This window comes from Somniosus microcephalus, chromosome 10 (assembly GCF_052327205.1).
Source record: "Somniosus microcephalus isolate GS21.2 chromosome 10, FLI_Smic_1.0, whole genome shotgun sequence".
NCBI lineage: Eukaryota > Metazoa > Chordata > Chondrichthyes > Squaliformes > Somniosidae > Somniosus > Somniosus microcephalus.
Window position 1 is genome coordinate 6,260,073 of NC_140996.1, and position 24,412 is coordinate 6,284,484.

Here is a 24,412-nt window from a genome sequence, read left to right on the forward strand (position 1 = left end):
GCTCCCATTTGCTTCATGACCTGCCTTCCTTCCTTCTTTCCTTCCCACCCTCATTTTCTTTTATCTGCTGGGCGTGGACTTGTCACCAGGTGTTGGGTAGCTGCCCTGCCTCTCACCATTGAAGGGGGCTGCTGGCCATGGGCAGGATTTGAAGGCCCGCTCTCCACCTCCATCACTGGCTGCTCGGTCTCCATGGCAGCAGAGGCCGCTGGACCTGACCCCGGTGTAGCCCCGCCCCCGGTCTGGCCCCGCCCCTGTGTAGCCCCACCCCCTGTGTAGCCCGCCCCCACCACGCCCCCGGTGTAGCCCCGCCCCCGATCTGGCCCCACCCCCGGGCTGGCTCCGCCCCCCCCCCGGCCGGCCGTTGCTCGCGCGCCCTCGCGCTCAGTTTTGAATTTGCCGCGCAGGCGTACCGCCCCCTTTGCCCGTCGCGGCCCCGAAAGCCGATTGGCCGGGACTCGCTAATTTATGCAAATATTATGCCGGGGCGACCTTTGACCTGAAGCTCCGTGCTAGCCCCGTCCAGGTGTGTGGCCCGAATGGCCTCACTTTGCCGAAATGGGGCTAAATCCCCAAACTGGCACCTTAGAGTGGGTGAGTAGGGACCCCAGGCCCGAGGGGGTCTCCACTGAGGTGGGTGTTAGTGCAGAGGGAAGAAGGAAGTGTTGGCTTTTGTTGGTTGTCACACTCTGTAATTTCAATACTTTATTGCCCAATGCTCTTTGAAAGGAAAGAATGTGCATTTCTACAGCGCCTTCCATGTCATCCTGATGTCCCAAAGCGCTTTACAGTCACTGGAGTATTTTTCGAAGGTTACTCACTGTTGTAAACGCGGCACCAAATTTGCACACAGCAAGCTCCCACAAACAGCAACGAGAGAAATGGACAGTTAATGTTTCTGGCAGAGTTGATTGAGGGATAATTGTTGGCCCAGAACACCAGGAGCGCTCCCTAATCGTCTTTAAATAGTGGCTGTGGGATCTGCTACATCCACCTGAACAGGCAGACGAGGCCTCAGTTTAACATCTCATCTGAAAGGTGGCCCCTCCGACAGTGCGACGCTCCCTCAGTACTGCCCCTCCGACAGTGCAGCGCTCCCTCAGTACTGCCCCTCCGACAGTGCGGCGCTCCCTCAGTACTGCCCCTCCGACAGTACGGCGCTCCCTCAGTACTGCCCCTCCGACAGTGCGGCGCTCCCTCAGTACTGCCCCTCTGACAGCGCGGTGCTCCCTCAGCACTGCCCCTCCGACAGTGCAGCGCTCCCTCAGTACTGCCCCTCCGACAGTACGGCGCTCCCTAAGTACTGCCCCTCCGACAGTGCAGCACTCCCTCAGTACTGCCCCTCCGACAGTGCGGCGCTCCCTCAGTATTGCCCCTCTGACAGTGCAGCGCTCCCTCAGTACTGCCCCTCCGACAGTGCGGCGCTCCCTCAGGACTGCCCCTTCGACAGTGCAGCGTTCCCTCAATACTGCCCCTCCGACAGTGCAGCGCTCCCTCAGTACTGACCCTCCGACAGTGCAGCACTCTCTCAGTACTGACCCTCCGACAGTGCGGCGCTCCCTCAGTACTGCCCCTATGACAGTGCAGCGCTCCCTCAGTACTGCCTCTCCGACAGTGCGGCGCTCCCTCAGTACTGCCCCTCCGACAGTGCAGCGGAGGCTCCCTCAGTACTGCACTGAAGTGCTCAACTCCTGGAGTAGGGCTTGTAGCTCCAACTTGACTCAGAGGAGAGGTGCTGAAGAAATTGATCCTTTAATGTTTACTCTTCCTCATAGAGTTGCCTTTAAGGTGCTGTAAATCCTTGGAAAATGTTTTCTCAGAACGGCCTACTCCTATATTGTGAGCCTGGGGCTAAATATGAAATATTAGCAGGAGCGTGAATTACTGGGTTGGGCTTTTTTATTTATTCATTCATGCAATGTGGGCATTGCTGGCAAGGCCAGCATTTATTGCCTGTCCGTAATTGCTCTTGAGAAGATGGTGATGAACCACCTTATGCAACTGAGTGACTCGCTTAGCCATTTCAGAGGGCAGTTTAGAGTCAACCACATTGCTGTGGGTCTGGAGTCACATATCGGCCAGACCGGGTAAGGGCGGCAGATTTCCTTCCCTAAAGGACATTAGTGAACCAGATGGGTTTTTACGACAATCCAGTAGTTTCATGGTCACCATTACTGATACTAGCTTTTTATTCCAGATTTTAAAAATTTAATTAACTGAATTTAAATTCCCCAGCTGCCGTGATGGGATTAAGAACTCATGTTCCCCAGATCATTAGTTCAGGCCTTTGGCTTACTAGTCCAGTAACATAACCACTATGCTACCGTACTCTTTGCCGACTGTTTTTTCTATACATGCCTTGGTTCTGATTGATCATTGTTAATGTCCGTTGCAGTAAGCCCCTCTGTTCACTTTAGCTCCAGAGTACCGATAAAAATCCTGCTCTTCCCAGCTTAAATCAATGGATGGAAAATCAGGCACCGTGGGCCCGTTATTTCTCTTCAAGAGCCAGTCCTTGCCAGGAGCGCCTGGTCAGCCTATAGTGTATGCCGTTGTTAATAGTTTTAAGCAATATCTGGAATATTTTATCAAACTGGTTAAAAGAAATTGTAAGAAAAAACTTATTTTTCTTTTCTAACTTGTAATAGCCATTAAATCTTACAGTATACAGTAATTAATCACTAAATTATATTTATAACTTTTGTCTAGATTTTCACTTGGTGAGATGTTGAAAACAAATTTTCAAAGTATTTTCCAGACCTGCGATAACATTTCTCCGTGGGCTGTTACAAAATGCAAGTGTCATGAAAATACTGTGACTAATGTTCTGCAGCCCGGGCCTGCATTTCTTCTGGAGTGAAAGCTTTCAGAACATGAAATCCTTTGGTCTTACGGTCTTCATGCAAGCCGTTTTGCAGCTTGTATTCATAATTCGTGAGTACAGTAATAACTAAACTGTTGCTTTCATATCGAGCCTAAAATCAATATTGTTAGTAAGAGTTTCTTTTTTTTTATTATTCATTATTGGAATGTATGCGTTGCTGCCAAGGCCACCATTTACCGCCCTTGACAAACTGCTGTTTTTCTTCACATCGCATGGGCACTCGGCAGTTTAAAAAACCTTGCTTTTGACTGATGTTAATTGATTCAAATAGTGATTATGTGATGTTGAACTACTTAAAATTCCTGGGCAATGGAGCTATTCCTGTCTTCACTTGATAACTTGGATTGGTCTTCAAAATTCACTGGGTAGTTTTTGAATTCTACTGCCTTGCACCCAGGTACAGATTGATAAAGCAAGATTATTATTTGAATGCAACTACATTAGGTACTCTTCACTCTTCATTAAATAAATTTGTCAACTTATGCACATTTAAAAATTATCCTGCACTATGAGGACAATTAAACAGGCACTTTTACACATATAAAGGTCCATTCTGTGATCCATTGCTATCAGCAGTCAGCCACAATCACAGGTAGCACATAGGGCACTCCCTGTGAGTGCTGCTCCCAATGGAAGTGTCGGATCATGGAATTCACCCCTGGGTTGCATTCACTCCATGCACCCTATGTCCTTCCTGTACCATCTGGATGGGAGGTTTTTTTGTGTGTCAGATATTTTGAGTTTCACTTTTCTTTCTGTGTCTATTTCCTTCCATCTATTTATTCTGTCAATTGCTTCCCCAGTAATTTCTGTTCAGCCATATTTTCTCTCTCTTCTGATATATAAAGTTACACTGACGAGATCAGTTATTAAAAGAGGCCCTGTGATCTAGAATTACACACTTTGTGTCTAATATTAGAATACAGGAATGAGATATCATTTTACTTTCAGTGTAGATTAGATCATGTAAATCATATTGAGCAGAATATAGGCAGTGTACCCAATTTCCCAAGGAACTGTCTCAATCTGTATCACCTCCCATCCAAAAGGAAAGAAGGAAAACTCACTGAGAAAAACAAAAAGAAGATTTAGGGAGCAAACCAGAAGAGAAGAGAAAATGAAAGGGCAACACAGAGACCCAGAGATCCACTAGTATTTATATATAATGATGCTTTAAACCCAATCTATATCCAAAACTCTGCTGCCCATATCCTAACTTGCTCCAAGTCTCGCTCACCCATCACCCCTGTGCTCACTGACCTACATTGGCTCCCGGTCCGGCAATGCCTCAAATTTAAAATTCTCATCCTTGTTTTCAAATCCCTCCATGGCCTCACAACTCCCTATCTCTGTAACCTCCTCCAGCCCTACAACCCTCCGAGATCTCTGCGCTCCTCCAATTCTGGCCTCTTGCACATATCGCTTCACCATTGGTGGTCGTGCCTTCAGTTGCCTAGACCCTAAGCTCTGGAATTCCCTCCCTAAACCTCTCTGCCTCTACCTCTGTCTCGTCAGAAACCTACATCTTTGACCAAGCTTTTGGTCATCTATCCTAATAGCTCCTTATGTGATTTGTGAGTTTTGAAGAAGGGTTTCAACCCGAAACGTCAACTCAAATTTCTCTCCACGGATGTTGCCTGACCTGCTGAGTTTTTCCAGCATTCTCTGCTGTTATTTTGTGTCAACTTTTGTTTGATAACGCTCCTGTGAAATACCTTGGGCTATTTTACTACATTAAAAGCACTATATAAATGCCACCTGTTGTTGTTGTTGTTTTAATTTCAGTGAATACTGAAAAGGTTGTTAAAGCGATTTTGCATAGGCAGATCCATTCTTTTGATATCCAAATGAGTAAAAACACAATCTGAAGCAATTCTAGAGTCCAGATATCCAAGTGCAATTATCACCTTGTAGCCCGGGGGCTCAGCAAACATCCCTTCTTTAAATAGCTTGCAAACCTGTGCCCAGGTCTCAACACAAATTCCGTGTGGCATGTCCAAAATGGACCCATGCTTTGTCTGATAACACTATCAGAAACGGTCAATTAAATAAGAACATAAGAGATACGAGCAGGAGGAGGCCATTCGGCCCCTCGAGCCTGCTCCGCCATTCAGTAAGATCACGGCTGATCTTCTACCTCAACTCCACTTTCCCGCCCGATCCCCATATCCCTCGATTCCCTTAGTGTCCAAATATCTATCAATCTCGGTCTTGAATATACTCAACGACTGAGCCTCCACAGCCCTCTGGGGTGGAGAATTCCAAAGATTCACCACCCTCTGAGTGAAGAAATTTCTCCTCATCTCAGTCCTAAATGGCCGACCCCTTATTCTGAGACTGTGACCCCTGGTTCTAGACTCCCCAGCCAGGTGAAACTGCCTCTCAGCATCTACCCTGTCAAGCCCTCCAAGAATTTTATACGTATAACTGCATAGAACAGTTTTAGGAGGTAAATGTTCATCTTTAGCACTCCTGTTTCACACACTGGGATCACAAATGAGGAATTTAGAGGTGCAACCAATTTATGGCCCCACAGTTTTCTATCTATTAAAGATGAGAAGCTGAAAACGTTAATCCCAGGAATGTGCATGCATCCTATAAAAGGAAGGATTTCCCAATATTTGGGCGGAAATCCCGCCCAGCGTTAATTCAGCCTATTCGCATTGGGCATTGAACTTAAGCAGTGTATGGAGCTACGCCGAGACAGTTAGCAATCACCAAAGAGGGGCCCGTCCCATAATACAATCCTCACAAAGGAGGAATGGTCCTTATGTTGAGAAAATGCTCAACGTAGGTGGGTTGGAAACCAAGTATTGAAGCTCAGCTCACCCGATTGAGAAATGAGCTGTTGCTGCAATACAAATTCTAATTACTCTCGGGCATGGTTTGATTGCAGAGATATTTGGCCACACAGTTTGTGGTACTGATACTTTTGATATTTATGGGTTCACTCACTTTTGATGGGAATAGGTACAAAAAAATGGGACTATCTACAAAAAAGAGCTTTGAAATGGTATTTTCTTTCTACTTGTTTTGTTACTATCAGTCAAAAAGAATCCACCAGTATCTTCAGCACACAGTGTGATTGATGTCTATGCCGAGTAAACTTGACGATGATAGATAGAGAACAGAGCCCGCACTTTCAGAATTTCCACCATTGAGAACAGCTGCTGAAAATGGATAAATATGCAACACAGCAGTCTTACATTAAGGAATTAAATACTGGGAGAGATAAGGGACCATAATTTGTGTACTGCAAACTTTTACATTTGTCAGTTAAAAGTTAGACTGATGTAGACTCTCTTAATGTTATGGGCAAACATCAGGGCCCAGTTTGTGTGTATGCGCTGTAGGTGGGGAATTTCGCCCACCAGTCGCACATATTGGAAAATTAATGGGCCAGATTTTGTTGAAACTATAACGGCGTCTGAACGACGCTCGCTGTTATTAATCTGAAAATCGGTGAGCAACTTGTGGCGAGGAAGCGATACCCCGTGCGTCGTGAATCACCACAGGTTGCTGGACAATTCACGCCACTCCGCTGTTATAGCTTAGTGAAAACGGCAGCTCACCCTCAACTGCCCCATGAGTTTCAAGAAATTGCTGAATTTGCGCATTAATTACCCATTAACATAGAAACATAGAAACATAGAAGATAGGAGCAGGAGTAGGCCATTCGGCCCCTCGAGCCCGCTCCGCCATTCAACGAGATCATGGCCGATTATCCAAACCCTAGCACCCGGTCCCTACACCGACAGCCATCCCACCCAAGCCCTATCCCCGTAACCCTGTAACCCCACGTATTTAATCCCCCCTAACACTAAGGGTCAATTTTTTTATCATGGCCAATCAACCTAACCCGCACATCTTTGGACTGTGGGAGGAAACCAGAGCACCCGGAGGAAACCCACGCAAACACGGGGAGAATGTGCAAACTCCACACAGACAGTCACCCGAGGCCGGATTTGAACCCGGGTCCCTGGCGCTGTGAGGCAGAATAAACTTGACGCAGAATGTTAAGTCTAGTAATTAACAATGTAACTACCCATTTAACAACGTGATCATTGTTAAAGACTGCCAATCAGTCTCCGGCCCAGAAATTGAACAATTAAAAGTGTGGAGTCTCATTCCTTCAGGTTGTGAATTGTTGTTGGAGAGTTTTAAAATGTCAAATTTTAAATTTTAATTTTTCTCTTACTTTTCCTTTCTGTCTCTTTTTCTCTCTATATCTCCAATCTTTCTTTCCTTCTCTTTCCGTACCTGATTTGACTCTAATTCGCCCGATTTCCTTCTCCATCGTTCCTCTGTTTCTTACTCGATCCTTAAATCTCATGGGTTAAGGAGACAGACTGTTGGTCCCGTCGTTCACTGGGGTCCCAGATGCCCCGCTGCCCTCGCCGCCCCGTTATCAGCTCCCACTTCCAGCAACTTTGTGGGCAAAGATTGTTTGAGCTGAAGGGTGCAGGAACAAATCTAACTAACAGGGCATGCTGCGAGATGCCCCACTCCAGCAAATTCTGGGCCAATATCAATCGATGGAAAACTGCGCGCAACACACCTGCGATTTTTTTTCCTAATATGAGCAGTCGCTGTCAGCAGGTGAGATTGCATGGTTGGAAAATCAGCCATGTTGTATTCTTAGAATCTCTTCCTTCACCTTGAGCTGGGTCTACCAAGATCCCTTTGTGTTGTAACAGTGTCAGGTAAGTGGCAATTTTGTTCACCAGTGGCCACTCTGAAAGCATCTGCAAGAATGCTGCTCTACAAACCAAAAATAACTTATCCATCAATCTAGTTGTGGAGTGTGCAAATTCTACACGGTGGTACAAACCCCAATTTTTATTTTTGGATGAGGGTCTGCAGCTAATAGTAAGCAGCATAAGGGCCCAGAGAAATGCTCAGTATGGAGCAGAGGGTAAAACCGGTGTGAAGGCCAACACCATGACAGTAACTGCATGGTCACGTACTCGAGGAACTTGGAGGGATATCCAGGAAAGGAGTTGGACCTCAAGAAAAGTGCCACGGTGAGCAAAGAGTATGGCTGAATAAATATAGGCTGTCATGCATATGGAAGCTACCATGTATAGAGAGAACCCTTTATTTCAATCACTGTAAAGTTGGAGGTATTAGACCTACATAGTACAGAAGGAGAAAAATTCAGTTGCTTTGCACCTCGTTAGCGCCCTAAGAGGGCGCAAAGCAACTAGCGCCCGGGTGCGGCGATGTTTGTGCCGCTCACGAAATTGACCAGATATTTTGCGGCGGCGCTAAACACTACCGCCACGATCTCCTGCGCCCGCAGATCGTGACGTCAGTTGAGCGTGCAACGCCCCGGACCGGATATTGAGTGGCGCCCCCTGCCTTTCTGCCTGCTGCTAGCAACGACAGGTAGAAGGGAACGTTTGCAGTCAGGAAGGGACTGGGGGGCGCTATTTAAAGGCAGCCGCTTCCTGCCTTTTTTTGTCAGCGACATTTTTGCACCACGCATTCCGAGAGAGAGAGAGAGAGAGAGAGAGAGACTTCTGGAGAGATTCAACGCTGTGTGAAGGAGTTTTAGGTACTGAGCAGCACTTTGCAGGTTCATTTTGATTTGACCTTCCTTGCATCGATTTAGAAGAGACTATGGGGGCTGCACTCTGAGCTCTTTCCCTGGGCCTTTCCATTGTTCTTTCCAGCAGATTTGATGTACAGGTCTCTCCAGGCTGAGATTCAAGGCTGCAATGAGCAGGGTGTGGACGGAGAGCAAGATCGACCCTCCCCTTTAAGAACTGGCCGGCGCCAGTGTGTCTGTGTTCCATCGCTGACTGACATCACCTGAGCTTCGCCAGCGCTCTGAGGTAGCGCGTCGCTCCTCGGCGTTAGCGCCTTAAGAGAGGTGTGTAGCGCCTGATTTAGTGCTCCAATCACCTCCAGGGGCGATAGAAGCCAAGTTTGCAGTTGGAGGTGATAATTAGCGCCAGGTGCTAAACTTTGTGCCTGGACAATAATTGCGCCCCAAACGGGGCGATACTGAATTTCTCCCACATAGTATTTAAAGGACAGAAACAGGCCATTCAGCCCAACAAGTCATGCCAGTGTTTCTGCTCCACACCAGCCTCCTCCCACCCCTCTTCATCTCACCCCATCAGCATATCCTTCTATTCCTTTCTCCCTCATGTGTTTATCCAGCTTCCCCTTAAATCATCTCTGCTCTTCGCCTCAACCACTCCCTGTGGGAGCGAGTTCTACATTCTCACCACTCTCTGGGTAAAGAAGTTTCTCCTGAATTCCCTATTGGATTTATTAGTGACTATCTTATATTGATGGCCCCTAGTTCTGGTCTCCCCCACAAGTGGAAACATCTTCTCTACGTCTACCCTATCGAACCCCTTCATAATTTTAAAGCCCTCTATCAGGTCATCCCTCAGCCTTCTCTTTTCTAGAGAAAAGAGCCCCAGCCTGTTCAATCTTTCCTGATAAGCAAACAAGAACTGAGAGGGTATACCTAAGTTGCTTATATACTTAACCTGAATTGGTACAGTAATAAAGTCGGTTGAGGCCAAAAAAGGGATAGCCTGTAAGTGAGAAGGATGGAAATCTAACCACCATTATTCATACATAGAACTGATAGGATCAACTATTCAAGCAGAACAGGTTAGTGAAAGAGCTAAGGAACGCAGTGCTAAAATAATGCCAGTAGGGTTCTATAGTTCAACAGGAACAGGATTCCTCAGCATTAAAGTCAACTAAATCCCTCTCCATGTGTTACTGGCATCGATAGAACCACAAATACAGGTGCAGTTCCAAGCTTGCAAACACTGCAGTTACTCACCAGCTTCTCAGGGTCAGTACTTGTGCATGGCCACATGAAGAGAACAGTCTTCCCCTGAATCCTGACTTCTTCCCGCGATTACAGCTCCTGCATGACAACCAATGTGCCTTCATAGAATCATAGAATGGTTACAGCACGGAAGAAGGTCATTTGGCCCGTCGAGCCCGTGCCAGCTCACTGCAAGAGCAATTCAGCTAGTCCCACTCCCCCACCCTTTCCCCGGAGCCCTGCAACATTTTTTCCTTCAGGTATTTATCCAATTCCCTTTTGAAAGCCACGATTGAGTCTGCCTCCACCACCCTTTCAGGCAGTGCATTCCAGATCCTCACCACTCGCTGCGTAAAAAAGTTTTTCCTCGTGTCGCCTTTGGTTCTTTTGCCAATCACCTTAAATTTGTGTCCTCTGGTTCTCGACCCTTCCGCCAATGGGAACAGTTTCTCTCTATCTACTGTATCCAAATCCCTCGTTATTTTGAACACCTCTATTAAATCTCCTCTCAATCTTCTCTGCTCTAAGGAGAACAACCCCAGATTCTCTAGTCTATCCACTCTAAGGCCTTCATATCCTTCCTAAAGTGTGGTGCCCAGAATTGGACACAATACTCCGGTTGAGGCCGAACCAGTGTTTTATAAAGGTTCATCATAACTTCCTTGCTTTTTTACTCTATACCTCTATTTACGAAGCCCAGGATCCCGTAAGCTTTTTTAACTGCTTTCTCAACCTGCCCTGCCACTTTCAACGATTTGTGCACACATACCCCCAGGTCTCTCTGTTCATGCACCCCCTTCAGGATTATACCCTTTAGTTTATATGTCCTCTCCTCATTCTTTCTAACAAAATGTATCACTTCGCACTTTTCAGCGGTAAATTTAATCTGCCACGTGTCCGCCCATTTCACCTGCCTGTCTATGTCCTCTTGAAGTCTATCACTATCCTCCTCACTGTTCACTATACTTCCAAGTTTTGTGTCATCTGCAAATTTTGAAATTGCGCCCTGTACACCCAAGTCCAAGTCATTAATATATATCAAGAAAAGCAGTGGTCCTAGAACCGACCCCTGGGGAACACCACTGTATACCTTCCTCCAGTCCAAAAAACAATCGTTCACCACTACTCTGTTTTCTGTCACTTAGCCAATTTCGTAACCATGCTGCCACTGTCCCTTTTATTCTACGGGCTTCAACTTTGCTGGCAAGCCTATTATGTGGCACTTTGTCGAATGCTTTTTGGAAATCCACGTCTGCACAACTGCATTGCCCTCATCAACACTCTGTTACCTCATCAAAGTTGATTAAACACGCTTTGCCTTTAACAAATCCGTGCTGGCTTTGCTTAATTAATCCACACTTGTCCAAGTGACTGTTAATAACCAGGGACAAAATTATTTATAAAAGCTTCCCCACTACCGAGGTTAAATTGACTGGCCTATACATAGAAACATAGAAGATAGGAGCAGGAGTAGGCCATTTGGCCCCTCGAGCCTGCTCCGCCATTCAATGAGATCATGGCTGATCATCCAAATTCAGTACCCTGTCCCTGCCTTCTCTCCATACCCCTTGATCCCTTTAGCCTTAAGAAATATATCCAACTCCTTCTTGAATATATTTAATGAATTGGCCTCCACTGCCTTCTGTGGTAGAGAATTCCACAGGTTCACCACTCTCTGGGTGAAGAAATTCCTCCTCATCTCTGTCCTAAATGGCTTACCCCTTATCCTTAGACTGTGACCCCTGGTTCTGGACTCCCCGACCATCAGGAACATCCTTCCAGCATCTAGTCTGTCTAGTCCTGTTAGAATTTTTATAAGTTTCGATGAGATCCCCTCTCATTCTTCTAAACTCCAGCGAGTACAAGCCCAATCGACCCATTCTCTCCTCATACGTCATTCCTGCCATCCCAGGTATCAGCCTGGTGAATCTTCGCTGCTCTCCTTCCATGGCAAGAACATCCTTCCTCAGATAAGGCGACCAAAACTGCACACAATACTCCAGATGTGGTCTCACCAAGGCCCTGCACAACTGCAGCAAGACATCCTTGTTCCTATACTCAAACCCTCTCGCTATGAAGGCCAACATACCATTTGCCTTCTTAACCGCCTGCTGCACCTGCATGCTTACTTTCAGCGACTGGTGCACAAGGATGCCCAGGTCTCGTTGCACTTCCCCTTCTCCCAATCTATTGCCATTCAGATAATAATCTGCCTTCCTGTTTTTGACACCAAAGTGGATAAACTCGCATTTATCCACGTTATATTGCATCTGCCATGCTTCTGCCCAATCACCCAACCTGTCCAAATCATACTGGAGTTTCTCTGCATCCTCCTCACAGCACATATGCCCACCCAGCTTTGTGTCGTCTGCAAACTTGGAGATATTACATCTAGTTCCCTCGTCCAGATCATTAATATATATTGTGAATAGCTGGGGTCCAAGGACCGATCCCTGCGGTACCCCACTAGTCACTGCCTGCCACTCGGAAAAAGAGCCGTTTATTGCAACTCTTTGCTTTCTGTCTGCCAACCAGTTCTCTATCCAAGTCAATACCTTGCCCCCAATCCCATGTGCCTTAATTTTACACACTAATCTCTTACGCGGGACCTTATCGAAAGCCTTTTGAAAATCCAAATACACCACATCCACTGGTTCTCCCCTATCTATTTTACCAGTTACATCCTCAAAAAATTCCAGTAGATTAGTCAAGCACGATTTACCTTTTGTAAAGCCATGTTGACTTTGTCCGATCCAGTCACTTTTTCCAAGTGCTCTGCTATTACATCCTTTATAATCTATAGTTGCTGGGTTTATCTTTACACCCTTTTTTGAACAAGGGTGTAACGTTTGCAATTCTCCAGTCCTCTGGCACTACTCCCATTTCTAAGGAGGATTGGAAGATTACGGCCAGTACCTTCGCGATTTCTTCCTTCACTTCTCTCAGCATCCTAGGATGCATCCAATCTGGTCCTGGTGACTTATCTACTTTAAGCACAGCCAGCATTTCGAGTGCCTGGAATAAATCTGGAATAAAAAGCTAGTATCAGTAATAGTGACCATGAAACTATCGGATTGTTGTAAAAACCCACCTGGTTCACTAATGTCCTTTAGAGAAGGAAATCTGCCGTCCTTACCTGGTCTGGCCTAGATGTGACTTCAGACCCACAGCAATGTGGTTGACTCTTAACTGCCCTCTGAAATGGCCCAGCAAGCCACTCAGTTGTAAAAAACTGCTACGAAAAACAATAAGAATAAAACTGGGCCTGCAACAGGTGGTGAGAGAACCAACACGAGGGAAAAACCTACTTGACCTCATCCTCACCAATCTACCTGTCGCAGATGCATCTGTCCATGACAGTATTGGTAGCAGTGACCACCGCATAGTCATTGTGGAAACGAAGTCCCGTCTTCACACTGAGGACACCCTCCATCGTGTTCTGTGGCACTACCACCATGCTAAATGGGATAGATTCAGAACAGATCTAGCAGTTCAAAACTGGACATCCATGAGGCGTTGTGGGCCATCAGCAGCAGCAGAATTGTATTCCACCACAATCTGTAACCTCATGGCCCTGCATATCCATCACTCTACCAGTACCATCAAGCCAGGGGACCAACCCTGGTTCAATAAGGAGTGTAGAAGAGCATGCCAGGACCTAAAAATGCAGTGCCAACCTGGGGAAGCTGCAACACAACTACATGCATGCTATAGACAGAGTTAAGCGATCCCATAATCAACGGATCAGATCAAAGCTCTGCAGTCCTGCCACATCCAGTTGTGAATGGTGGTGGACCATTAAACAACTAACGAGAGGAGGAGGCTCCATGAATATCCCCACCCTCAATGATGGTGGAGCCCAGCACATGAGTGCAAAAGACAAAGCTGAAGCGTTTGCAACCGTCTTCAGCCAGAAGTGCCGAGTGGATGATCCATATCGACCTCCTCCTGAGGTTCCCACCACCACAGAAGCCAGTCTTCGGTCAATTTGATTCACTCCATGTGATATCAAGAAACGGCTGAGCGCACTGGATACAGCAAAGGCTGTGGGTCCTGACAACATCCCGGCTGTCATGCTGAAGACGTGTGCTCCAAAACTAGCCGCGCCTCTAGCCAAGCTGTTCCAGTATAGCTATAACACTGGCCTCTATCCAACAATGTGGAAAACTGCCCAGGTATGTCCTGCTCACAAAAAGCAGGACAAGTCCAATCCAGCCAATTACCACCCATTCAGTCTACTCTCAATCATCAGCAAAGTGATGGAAGGTGTCGTCGACAGTGCTATCAAGTGGCACTTACTCACCAATAACCTGCTCACTGATGCCCAGTTTGGGTTCTGCCAGGACCACTGGCTCCAGGCCTCATTACAGCCTTGGACCAAACATGGACAAAAGAGCTGAATTCCAGAGGTGAGGTGAGAGTGACTGCCCTTGACATCAAGGCAGCATTTGACCGAGTGTGGCATCAAGGAGCCCTAGTAAAACTGAAGTCAATGGGAATCGGGGGTTTGGGGGGGGGGGGGGACTCTCCACTGGCTGGAGTCAGACCTAGCACAAAGGAAGATGGTTGTGGTGGTTGAAGGTCAATCATCACAGCCCCAGGACATTGCTGCAGAAGTTCCTCAGGGCCGTGTCCTAGGCCCAACCATCTTCAGCTGCTTCACCAATGACCTTCCCTCCATCATAAGGTCAGAAGTAGGGATGTTCACTGATGACTGCACAGTGTTCATTGCCATTCGCAACTCCTCAGATAATGAAGCAGTCCATGCCCGCACGCAGCAAGACCTGAACGACATTCAGGCTTGGGCTGATAAATGGCAGGTAACACTCGCGCCACACAAATCTCCAACAAGCGAGCGTTTAACCACCACCCCTTGACATTCAACAGCATTACCATCGCCGAATTCCCCACCATCAATATCCTGGGGGGGTCACCAGAAACTTAACTGGACCAGCCACATAAAAACTGTGACAATAAGAGCAGGTCAGAGGCTGGTTATTCTGCGGTGTCTCACCTCCTGACTGCCCGAAGCCTTTCCACCATCTACAAGGCACAAGTAAGGAGTGTGATGGAATGCTCTCCACTTGCCTGGATGAGTGCAGCTCCAACAACACTCAAGAAGCTCGACACCGTCCAAGACAAAGCAGCCCGCTTGATCGGCACCCCATCCACCACCTTACACATTCACTCCCTCCACCACCGGCGCACCGTGGCTGCAGTATGTTCCATCTACAAGATGCACTGCAGCAACTCGCCAAGGCTTCTTCGGCAGCACCTCCCAAACCCGCAACCTCTACCACCTAGAAGGTCAAGGGCAGCAGGCACATGGGAACACCACCACCTCCAAGTTCCCCTCCAAGTCACACACCATCCTGACTTGGAAGTACATTGCCATTCCTTCATCGTCACTGGGTCAAAATCCTGGAACTCCCTCCCTAACAGCACTATGGGAGCACCTTCACCACATGGACTGCAGCAGTTCAAGAAGGCGGCTCACCACCACCTTCTCAAGGGCAATTAGGGATGGGCAATAAATGCTGGCCTTGTCAGCGATGCTCACATCCCATGAACAAATAAAAAAAAACTCTTCTTTATCAATTTTTATTCCATCCAGTATACCCTCTACCTCCTCCTTCACTATGTCTATGGCAGCATCTTCTTCCTTGGTGAAGACAGATGTAAAGTACTCATTTAGTACCTCAGCCATACCCTCTGCCTCCATGCGTAGGTCTCCTTTTTGGTCCCTAATTGGCCCCACCCCTCTTATTACCCGTTTACTATTTATCTGCCTATAGAAGACTTTTGGATTACTTTTTATGTTGGCTGCCATTCTATTCTCATACCCCCTCTTATTTTTTTTTTCACTTCTCTGAACTTTCTATATTTAGCCTGATTATCAGATGTATTCTCGACTTGACATCTGTCATATGCACTCTTTTTCTTCTTTATCTTACTCTCTATCTCTTTTGTCATCCAGGGAGCTCTGACTTTAATTTCCCTACCTTTCCCCCTAGTACCCAATCTATTTCTTCTTTAAAGGCAGCCCATTGTTTGATTACAGTATTGCCTGCCAATCTTTGGTTGCAATTTACCCGGGCCAGATCCGTTCTCATCCCACTAAAATTGGCCTTCCTCCAATTAAGTATTTTTACTCTAGATTGCTCCCTGTCCTTTTCCATAGCTAATCTAAACCTTATGATACTATGATCACTATTCCCTAAATGTTCACCTACTGACACTTGCTCCACTTGACCCACCTCATTCCCCAGAACCAGATCCAACAACGCCTCCGTCCTCATTGGGCCGGAAACATACTGATCAAGAAAGTTCTCCTAAACACATTTCAGAATTTCTTCCCCCTCTCTGTCCTTTACACTATTACTATCGCAGTCTATATTAGGATAGTTGAAGTTCCCCATTATCACTACTCTATAGTTCTTGCACCTCTCTGTAATAGCTCTCTGTAGATGCCATCTTGGTGAAGGAGTTGAAGCTTGCAATAAGAACGGCCGCCCAGAGGATGATTGTTAAGGGGCTGATTGCCATTTAAATTACCTGCTAGTGCTGATTGAGGCTGCGCGGTATTTTGACAGATAACACTTGACCTAACGCCCTCTCCGAACAGTGGCCAGCTGACTAGGAGTAAACAAGTCATTGTTGAGGATTTCGAGCGCTACTTAAAGGTGCGTCACCTTTTACTGTTCACTTGCTGCTGGAGTTTTGAAGAGGACTTTTGAAACACACGGGAGACTTTCCGGGACACTTTGTCAAGACTTTACCAAAATATCAACATTTATTCCGGAAATTCTCTGAGGACTTCACCTAAAAAGAGTGAGCACTGTGTGACTCTACCTTGTTGGACATCTTTTAGGAGTCACCGGGAGAAAGAGAGTGCTCGGTCATGGACATTTTGATAGGGGTTCCCCTTGGTCTGCTGGAGGAATGGGAGGAGGAGATGAGAGCAGCACCAGCAGGAGAGAGCGAGAGGAGGGCGAGGTAGACTCCTTCCCCCCCCGCCCGCGGGTACAGGACATCCCTCCTCCTCTGGACCTCCTCCACCAGGACCTCCAGTGCCGCATCTGAGAACCTGTGCGCCCTCTAACTCAGTCCCTGAGCCATCCTGAAACCTGCCGCTGTGTGTCAGCCAGCCCACTCCATATCTTCAGTGGAAGTGGGTGCGAGGAACCCACATATACTGCTCCATGAAAAGTGCGTCTAATCAGCGCTTGAGTACTAAACTTGTCGGTGTCTGTTTTAGCGCCTGCAGGCAGGCCTTCTACCAGGCATGTCTTATGAGCACAGCACCCATTTAGCGCCTGTTTTCACCCTTTCACCAAAATAACCCTCAAAATGTCAATGAACACCTCCTGACGTTCTACCTAGTAAGCTTCACTGCATTGTCCCAAGAGTTATGTACTGTGAACCATGATGCAACAAGCCAGAGGCAATTATCAGGGGATGGATTTACAACTTGTTGGCAGACCTCCGGTTGGTAGTGCATTGCACCCTGGTTGCTCTAACCTCTTCCATGGCCAAGCAGGTGGGGAGAGGAGGAGAGGCACCAACACTTCACACAACTTCCACTTGGAAGACATTTGAATTTGAAAAGTTACAAATGCTACTTATAAGCGAAATATTCAACCTTTGGGCAATAGAGAGATTGGGTGGTGGGTGCAGTTAAAAGTTTGTTCTTTCACCTCGTGGATTTGGGTTTGCATGCAGCACAGACTTATATGGGAATAAAAGGCTCTTGCTGTAAAAGTCTGTGAAATAAGCTTGACAGTTTTAGCCCAGTTTCTTGTGGGTGAGGTGCTCACTCCGTAGAGCAATAATTTGGAAATTTTGCTCAGAGAGGCTGTCTCGATAGCTGTGTTGTTTTTCCCTTTAGTATTTCTGGTGCTAAATTAAGTATTACTTTACCAAGGAAGATCTTACTTCAGTTTTCATTCTCAGTTATAGGCATAAGCAGCAAAAATGCACTAAACCGTGGAAACCTAGTCAAATATTTACCTAATATACAACAACAACTTGCATTTATATAGCGCCTTTAAAGTAGCAAAATGTCCCACGGTGCTTCACAGGAGCGTTATCAGATAAAAATTGACCTTGAGCCAAAGAAGGAGACGTTAGGACAGGTCTTGGTCACAGAGGTAGGTTTTACAGAGTGCCTAATAGAGAGAGGTGGAGAGGCAGGGAGGCTTAGAGGGGGAATTCCAGAGCTTGGGGTTCTAGGCACTGAAGGCTACTGGGATAATAAATATTCATGATTTTGGAATTTACCTGCTCTTTATTGAACATCATGGTGGGAGATTTCCTCTGTGCGTTGTGTAGCAAAATCATAAGTGCATTTCTTTTAAACGGGTTTACCGTTTCGTAACACAGAGGAAATCTTGCCTCCCTTTCCCGAGTTACAATGAATGAACAATCTGATTAATTCTTCATTGCAATATAAACAGCTGTATTCATCAAAGCTGACCATGTGGCTGAAAGTGGAACCATGTCTGTCTTCCCTCATCTGGAAACCCCTCATAACGAAACGATGGCTAATGGAAGAGTCAATGTGATGACAAACACAAGCTTGGCTTTGAAAACTGTTGCAACAGCCACCCTTCTGCCTAGTGGGGATGAATCATTAGTTACTGAAAGCAGTGTGGAGTCAAATGAAACCGAAACTGCTGAAACAACTATCACAGAAGAGGTACGAGCCCAGCCACAACAGCCATCTGTGGATCAGGGTATTGACCAGCTGAAAGTTCAGGAGGGGAAGTCGGCGATTTTGCCATGCCAGTATCACAATAACGGTGCTTATTCAGACGAACTCTCTGTATTGTGGTACAGGGAAGACCTCTCTAGGAAGTTACCTATTGTAAGAGATAATGCAACTGACTCTGCTAACTATTCTGGTCGAGCGTTCCTAAGTGGGCATCGATCAAAAGGAGATGCTTCCATGACTATTCTCGACGTGGCTGAGAGTGATCGTGGCACTTATTTCTGTACTATAATACTTCCTAATGGGACAACTCTAACTGGTGATGGTACACACCTCACGGTGAAATCAAAAACAGGTATCTTTACATTGTATTCTTTCAAAGCTAAACAACTCTGAAATGTTTGTTCGAAGATAACACTTTATCAATTAATAATGTGCTTCGATGTAATTATCTTTAAATCCCTCTATGGCCTCCCTGATCTCTGTAACCTCCTTCAGTGTCATGGACTGCAGCACTTATTTCACTCATTTATAATGTAGGAATTTGGTCTAAGAAAGTTAATGCTCCTAATTTCCAGTTGAAAATTGGTGATGTAAGTCTTACCATTATTGTTTTGGTGTATTGAATGTTTACATTTAAATCATTAATTCTTAGTACACAACTATTGCTGAACAGCTTATGTAGATAGCAGAGACAAAACTCACATATAGTATCATTATATCCAAAACAGATGAAGAGATAGGGACTCAACTTCTCATATTGTAAGAGCTGGCTTTAAGGCTAAGTTGGTCTATTGTGGAGACCTTCATTCAGCAATAACGATTATGACAACAACAACAACTTGCATTTATTTAGTGCCAATAATTGAGGATAAAGGCCCAAGGCACTTCAACAGAAGCATAATCAAAAACATGGGCACTGAACCAAAGAAGGGAATATTAGAAGGGTTAACAGTGGGTTTTAAGGAGTGTCTTAAAAGAGGGAAGGGAGGTGGAGAGGCAGACGGGGTTTAAGGAGGGAATTCCAATGCATGGGGCCTAGGCAGATAAAGGAATGCAGCCAATGGGGGGTGGAAGAGGAGGGGAGATGCACGAGAAGCTGGGGTAAGATTGATTATGTGCTTAATGAGTAACGTCATTTTTCTGATTAAGGTGTTTTTAAATGTCGGGGCTTGGTGTATATTTTTTCATTTTATCCTCTTCTAGGGCTTTTTGGTTTTAAAGAAGCCTTCGGAACCGCCATTGGGATTATTGCAGCAAGTGTTGGTGTCTTTGTTGGATTTTTGGCCATTCTTGTGCCACGCTTCAGAGAAAAGATGCCATGTCAAAAATCAGACACGCTACAAGGTGAGATAAATTTGCACTGTACCAATTCATTAAACAGCCAATGAAACTGTCACCTAAAATTTCAACTTAAAAACATCTGTACAATTAGAAGGAGCTGATTTTAACTCATTCCATTGCCAACTGTCTGCTTGGTACAAACGGCTTCTCATTGTTATTTTTACAATTCCAGCAAATGTTCTTTCACACCAGTGGAAATTAAAATGGTAATACATGTTATGAGTTGGGCCCACTGCTGATTTTCTTTGTTTCACAGCAATTTGCAGTTTCCATAAATGAACCAATGCACCCAATGAGACAAGACCTTCAAATTTATATAGTATGGTGAACAGGATCGGTTGCGCAGGGTTAGCAATCTATACATTTAAGATAAAATCGCTTCGATAGTCCACGGGATTCCATTACATCACATGTCAGTTGAGAAATTGGATAATATCAACCATGTAAGATGGTTTTTGTAACAGGCTACTATTCGGTATCATTTACAACCAGGATAACTTACAGAAGCATGGAAAAAATGAAAGGTACTAAACAGCACAACACAGTACTATGAGTCTGGAGACAGCTTGTAAGGGGTTAACTAAAGAAACCAGCCCAACAAATCTCTCTGGCGTCTTGTCGATTTTGAGACAAATACTTCTTGGAAAGCCTCAGCTGGAGTATTGTGGACAATTCTAGGCCCCACACTTCAGGAAAGATGTAAAGGTCGTAGAAAGGGGACAGAGGAGGTTTACCAGGATGTGACCAGGGATCAGGGACTTCAGTACTGAGGAGAGGTTGGAAAAGTTCGGACTGTTCTCTTTGGAACAGAGAAGGTTAAGAGGTGACCTAATCGAGGTTTTGAAGATGATGCGGGGTTTTGATTCCTTCCGGCAAGTGGGCCAATAACCAGAGGTCATAGATATAAAATCATTGGCAAAAGATCGAGAGGGGAGAGGAGGAGAATTTTTCACTGAGTGTTGTGGAGATCTGGAATGCTCGACCTGAAAGGATGGTGGAAGCTGATTCCATCAATAATTTTAAAAGGGAGTTGGACAGGTACTTGTGGATGAGGAACCGACAGGGTTACATAGAAACATAGAAGATAGGAGCAGGGGTAGGCCATTCGGCCCCTCGAGCCTGCTCCACCATTCAATGTGATCATGGCTGATCATCCAAATTCAGTACCCTGTCCCTGCCTTCTCCCCATATCCCTTGATCCCTTTAGCCTCAAGAAATATATCTAACTCTTTCTTGAATATATTTAATGAACTGGCCTCCACCGCCCTCTGTGGCAGAGAATTCCACAGGTTCACTACTCTCTGGGTGAAGAAATTCCTCCTCATTTCAGTCCTAAATGGCTTACCCCTTATCCTTAGACTATGACCCCTGGTTCTGGACTCCCCGGCCATCATAAACATCCTTCCTGCATCTAGTCTGTCCAGACCTGACAGAATTTTATAGGTTTCGATGAGATCCCCTCTCAATCTTCTAAACCCTAGCAAATATAAGCCCAATCGACACAATCTCTCCTCATACGTCATTCCTGCATCCCAGGTATCAGCCTGGTGAATCTTCGCTGCACTCCCTCCATGGCAAGAACGTCCTTCCTCAGGTAAGGTGACCAAAACTGCACACAATACTCAAGGTGCGGTCTCACCAAGGCCCTGTACAACTGTAGCAAGACAAAAAGCGGGGATGTGGGACTAAGCATGACTGCTCTTTCAAAGAGCCGGCGCAGGCTCGACAGGCCGAATGACCTCGTTCTGTGCTGTAAATTTCTATGATTCTATGAAAGAGGTATATGGTCTTGTTCATTAGACCAATACAGAACATTTTCTGTTTTATAAATATATTAATTCCTTTTCTTTGAAATTCATCCAGTCAAAGGCTGAACAATACCGGGCGCTAGTTGCTTTGCACCCTGTTAGCGCCCTCTTGGGGTGCTAACGGGAGGCGCAAAGCAACCCAATTTTTCCCCCATTCTATTCATGCCTGATTTAATTGAATTGATTCCTAATCAAAGACAAGGAGCTGTGTTCCCACAGCTGTGATGACAACAGCTGCAATTCTGGAGCCTTCAGAAGACATTGGCTGGTGAATTCCTTGGAGCTCGTCATCTCTGCCGCTGTAACTTCACCGCCGGTGCGGCAGACACCCTGTTTACACATGTAAAGCGCAGAGGAAATTCCCAGCCACAGCCTCCATTTTGAAAATGATGGCCCGGATTTTGTGGTCAGCAGCAAAGGAACGGCTGTTCACTACATTACCCAGAGTTTACGCGGGACTTTTGAGTGTAGACTTGCTGTCATTGGGCATGCAATCCAGCGCAGTGCCCTCTACAGGGGATCTGTGGCATCTATGGGCAGGTAAAATAGCAGCGAGGCTCTTCAACCAATCAGATTGAAGAATCCTCACTGAGCCACGCAGCATCTAAACCAGGAAGTATAAACCAGAAATGATAAATTAGATTTAAATCATGTACAGTAAGTGAAATAAAGATTGGGAAAGAAAGATGGGATTAACAGAGATAAAGTAAAAAAAAAATATTTTAATATTTTTAAAATCTCCAACACTAATTAAATTCTGAAGGAATGAGACTCCACACTTGTAAAATTAATTTTTCAGTACCAGACCAGAGGTTGTTTGGCATTAATTAAGACTTATCACACTGTTAAAAATTCACTTACACCTGAATGCACCAGCCCTAACTTTTTCTGCCATGTTTAGTGGGTGTCCAGCGAGTAAGTACAGCAACTTCACACCCTTACATTGATTTCAATGCTGAGTGGAGCGGCGAGGTACTGTTATAGCGCAGCCTGCGGAGGAGGGTAACTCGGACCGCAACTTCCCAATTTCCGTGTTTAACTGCGCATGTGCGTACTCCGGAATTTGCTGTCCGATTTACTCCATAACCGTGAGCGCCTTTAGGCTCACCGTTATTCTCAACGCAAACTCCAGGCCAATAGGTTGCTATTGCTTTTAAAAGTTATGGGTAAAACCAAGAATCCAGTGTCCATATTTGCCACATTATGCATGGACCTGGGTTTTTCTCAGGATGAAGAATAGCAGGTCACACTTGTTTTCAGCAATGCTTAGGCATGAAAAGCATCCATCTCGGTGACAGAGAAGGTGGGAAATGAAATTAATTTGTTGTGCTCAAAATATTTAAACATACAACAGAGACTTGCTGTACTAAGGATAGAGGTGCAGCTGAATCAGAGAAGAAACCTGCTGTTCAAAAATAACATTCTCAGTACTGTGTGAAGGGAGTGGAGTTTATGGCAGGTTCCGATAACGATGGCGTCAGTCTTAATGGTCAGCTGAAAGAAATTGTGACTCATTCATGACAATGTCAGACAGGTGATCAGATTGAGAAGGAGACCCATTGTGGCATCAGGACACAAAAGGCAGGTCTCCATTACTAGAAATTACAGGAATGCCTAACCCTTGGGTTAATCACATCAGTACAGTTCATTTCACTGCCTCATACTGTTGGACTCAGTAACTCAAACGTAACTGGTACTCACTGTTTAAACAGAAGTATTCAAATAGAAAATTGATAAATTATTTTTAATCACAGGCATCTGGTGTCCTTTAAGTGCCCACAGTACAGGTTGGGTAAAGATCAATTAACTTGTAGATGATGCAGGAAATCCCAGTCTTATTCAAGCTCCTTCTCTAATTATTTAAGCTCTGCCTGGTACACTTGTGTTCCCCTACAAGACTCTTTTTTGCTGGTTTCTGATGCTAATATGACTTTTTATTTTTCTACAGCTCAAGATGTCCCAGCATAGCTCAGAAATAAATACAACGTTGATCCACTATCTAAGTTTATTTGGTATGATGGATGTTCCTACATTCAACTTCCCTCCTCTTTTCTCCCTTCATCATGATGAGATTTCTTTAGTGATGTGGATAGTTAAATATTAGTATCAATTTTACTTTGAGAAGTTTAATACAGAAATAAGGGTCAAAATTAGGAGTGACAGCCACATTGTTAGAGTATTTTACTCTGTATCTAGCTGTGCTGTACCTGACTTGATGCTGGCATTGGCTGCTTCAAGTGAAATATGTTCTACTTTACTGCCATCCTTCTCTTGGGATATTGGATTTATAAGTGTGTGGATCTCAGGTGATCCATTCTCATTGCTGGGCTTTCATGTTATCGCAATCTTTTACCTATAGCTCTCTCTCATGGAATTGAAAAAAAAACCCATCAGAATTGGGCCACTTCTTGGAAATCCACAGATATGATCACCTTTTGAATTAATAAAGTTGCATACAAAGGACACTGGTCATAACAGAGTCAACGTGATCAAGCCCGGGGGGGGGGGGGGGGGGGGGGGGGCCCGTGGCGTGTGCGTGAGGGAGGGGTTTCTAGAAAAGTAGCCATACAATAGCTTTCTGACTATAGTCACTCCCTGGCACAAGCCCAATATGGGAGTAGTTGGCTACAGCCCTGAACACTCAGACAAGCATACCAAGAGGGAGAAAGATAGAAGCATTCAGTAGATATATTTTGAATGCTGCAGAGATATTTTGTAGCATCTAGTGTCTAATGAACATTGAGCTTCACTGGTCAGCATGGAGTATATAGTGGCATTAGGTACAAGTACAGATGGTATGATATATACCTGATTTTAGGTTATATGTTGTAAACAGGTAATCCAGTGTAAAGCATAGTTTCATGTGA

General features: G+C 45.5%; 1 protein-coding gene across 2 annotated transcripts; it reads left to right on the forward strand.

The window, feature by feature from the left end:
• Positions 1-539: 539 nt before the first annotated feature.
• LOC147111409 (uncharacterized) lies at positions 540-24,045 on the forward strand. Of its 2 annotated transcripts, XM_085998375.1 has the most exons (5): positions 540-633; positions 2,710-2,934; positions 18,140-18,748; positions 19,600-19,740; positions 23,494-24,045. In XM_085998375.1, exons 2-5 carry the CDS (start codon positions 2,823-2,825, stop codon positions 23,511-23,513), a joined length of 882 nt encoding a protein of 293 aa, XP_085854501.1. In that variant the 5' UTR covers positions 540-633; positions 2,710-2,822; the 3' UTR covers positions 23,514-24,045. The 2 variants fall into 2 exon arrangements, with proteins under 2 accessions (XP_085854501.1, XP_085854500.1); XM_085998374.1 differs by lacking the exon at positions 23,494-24,045 and having other exon boundaries at positions 19,600-19,956.
• Positions 24,046-24,412: the final 367 nt, after the last annotated feature.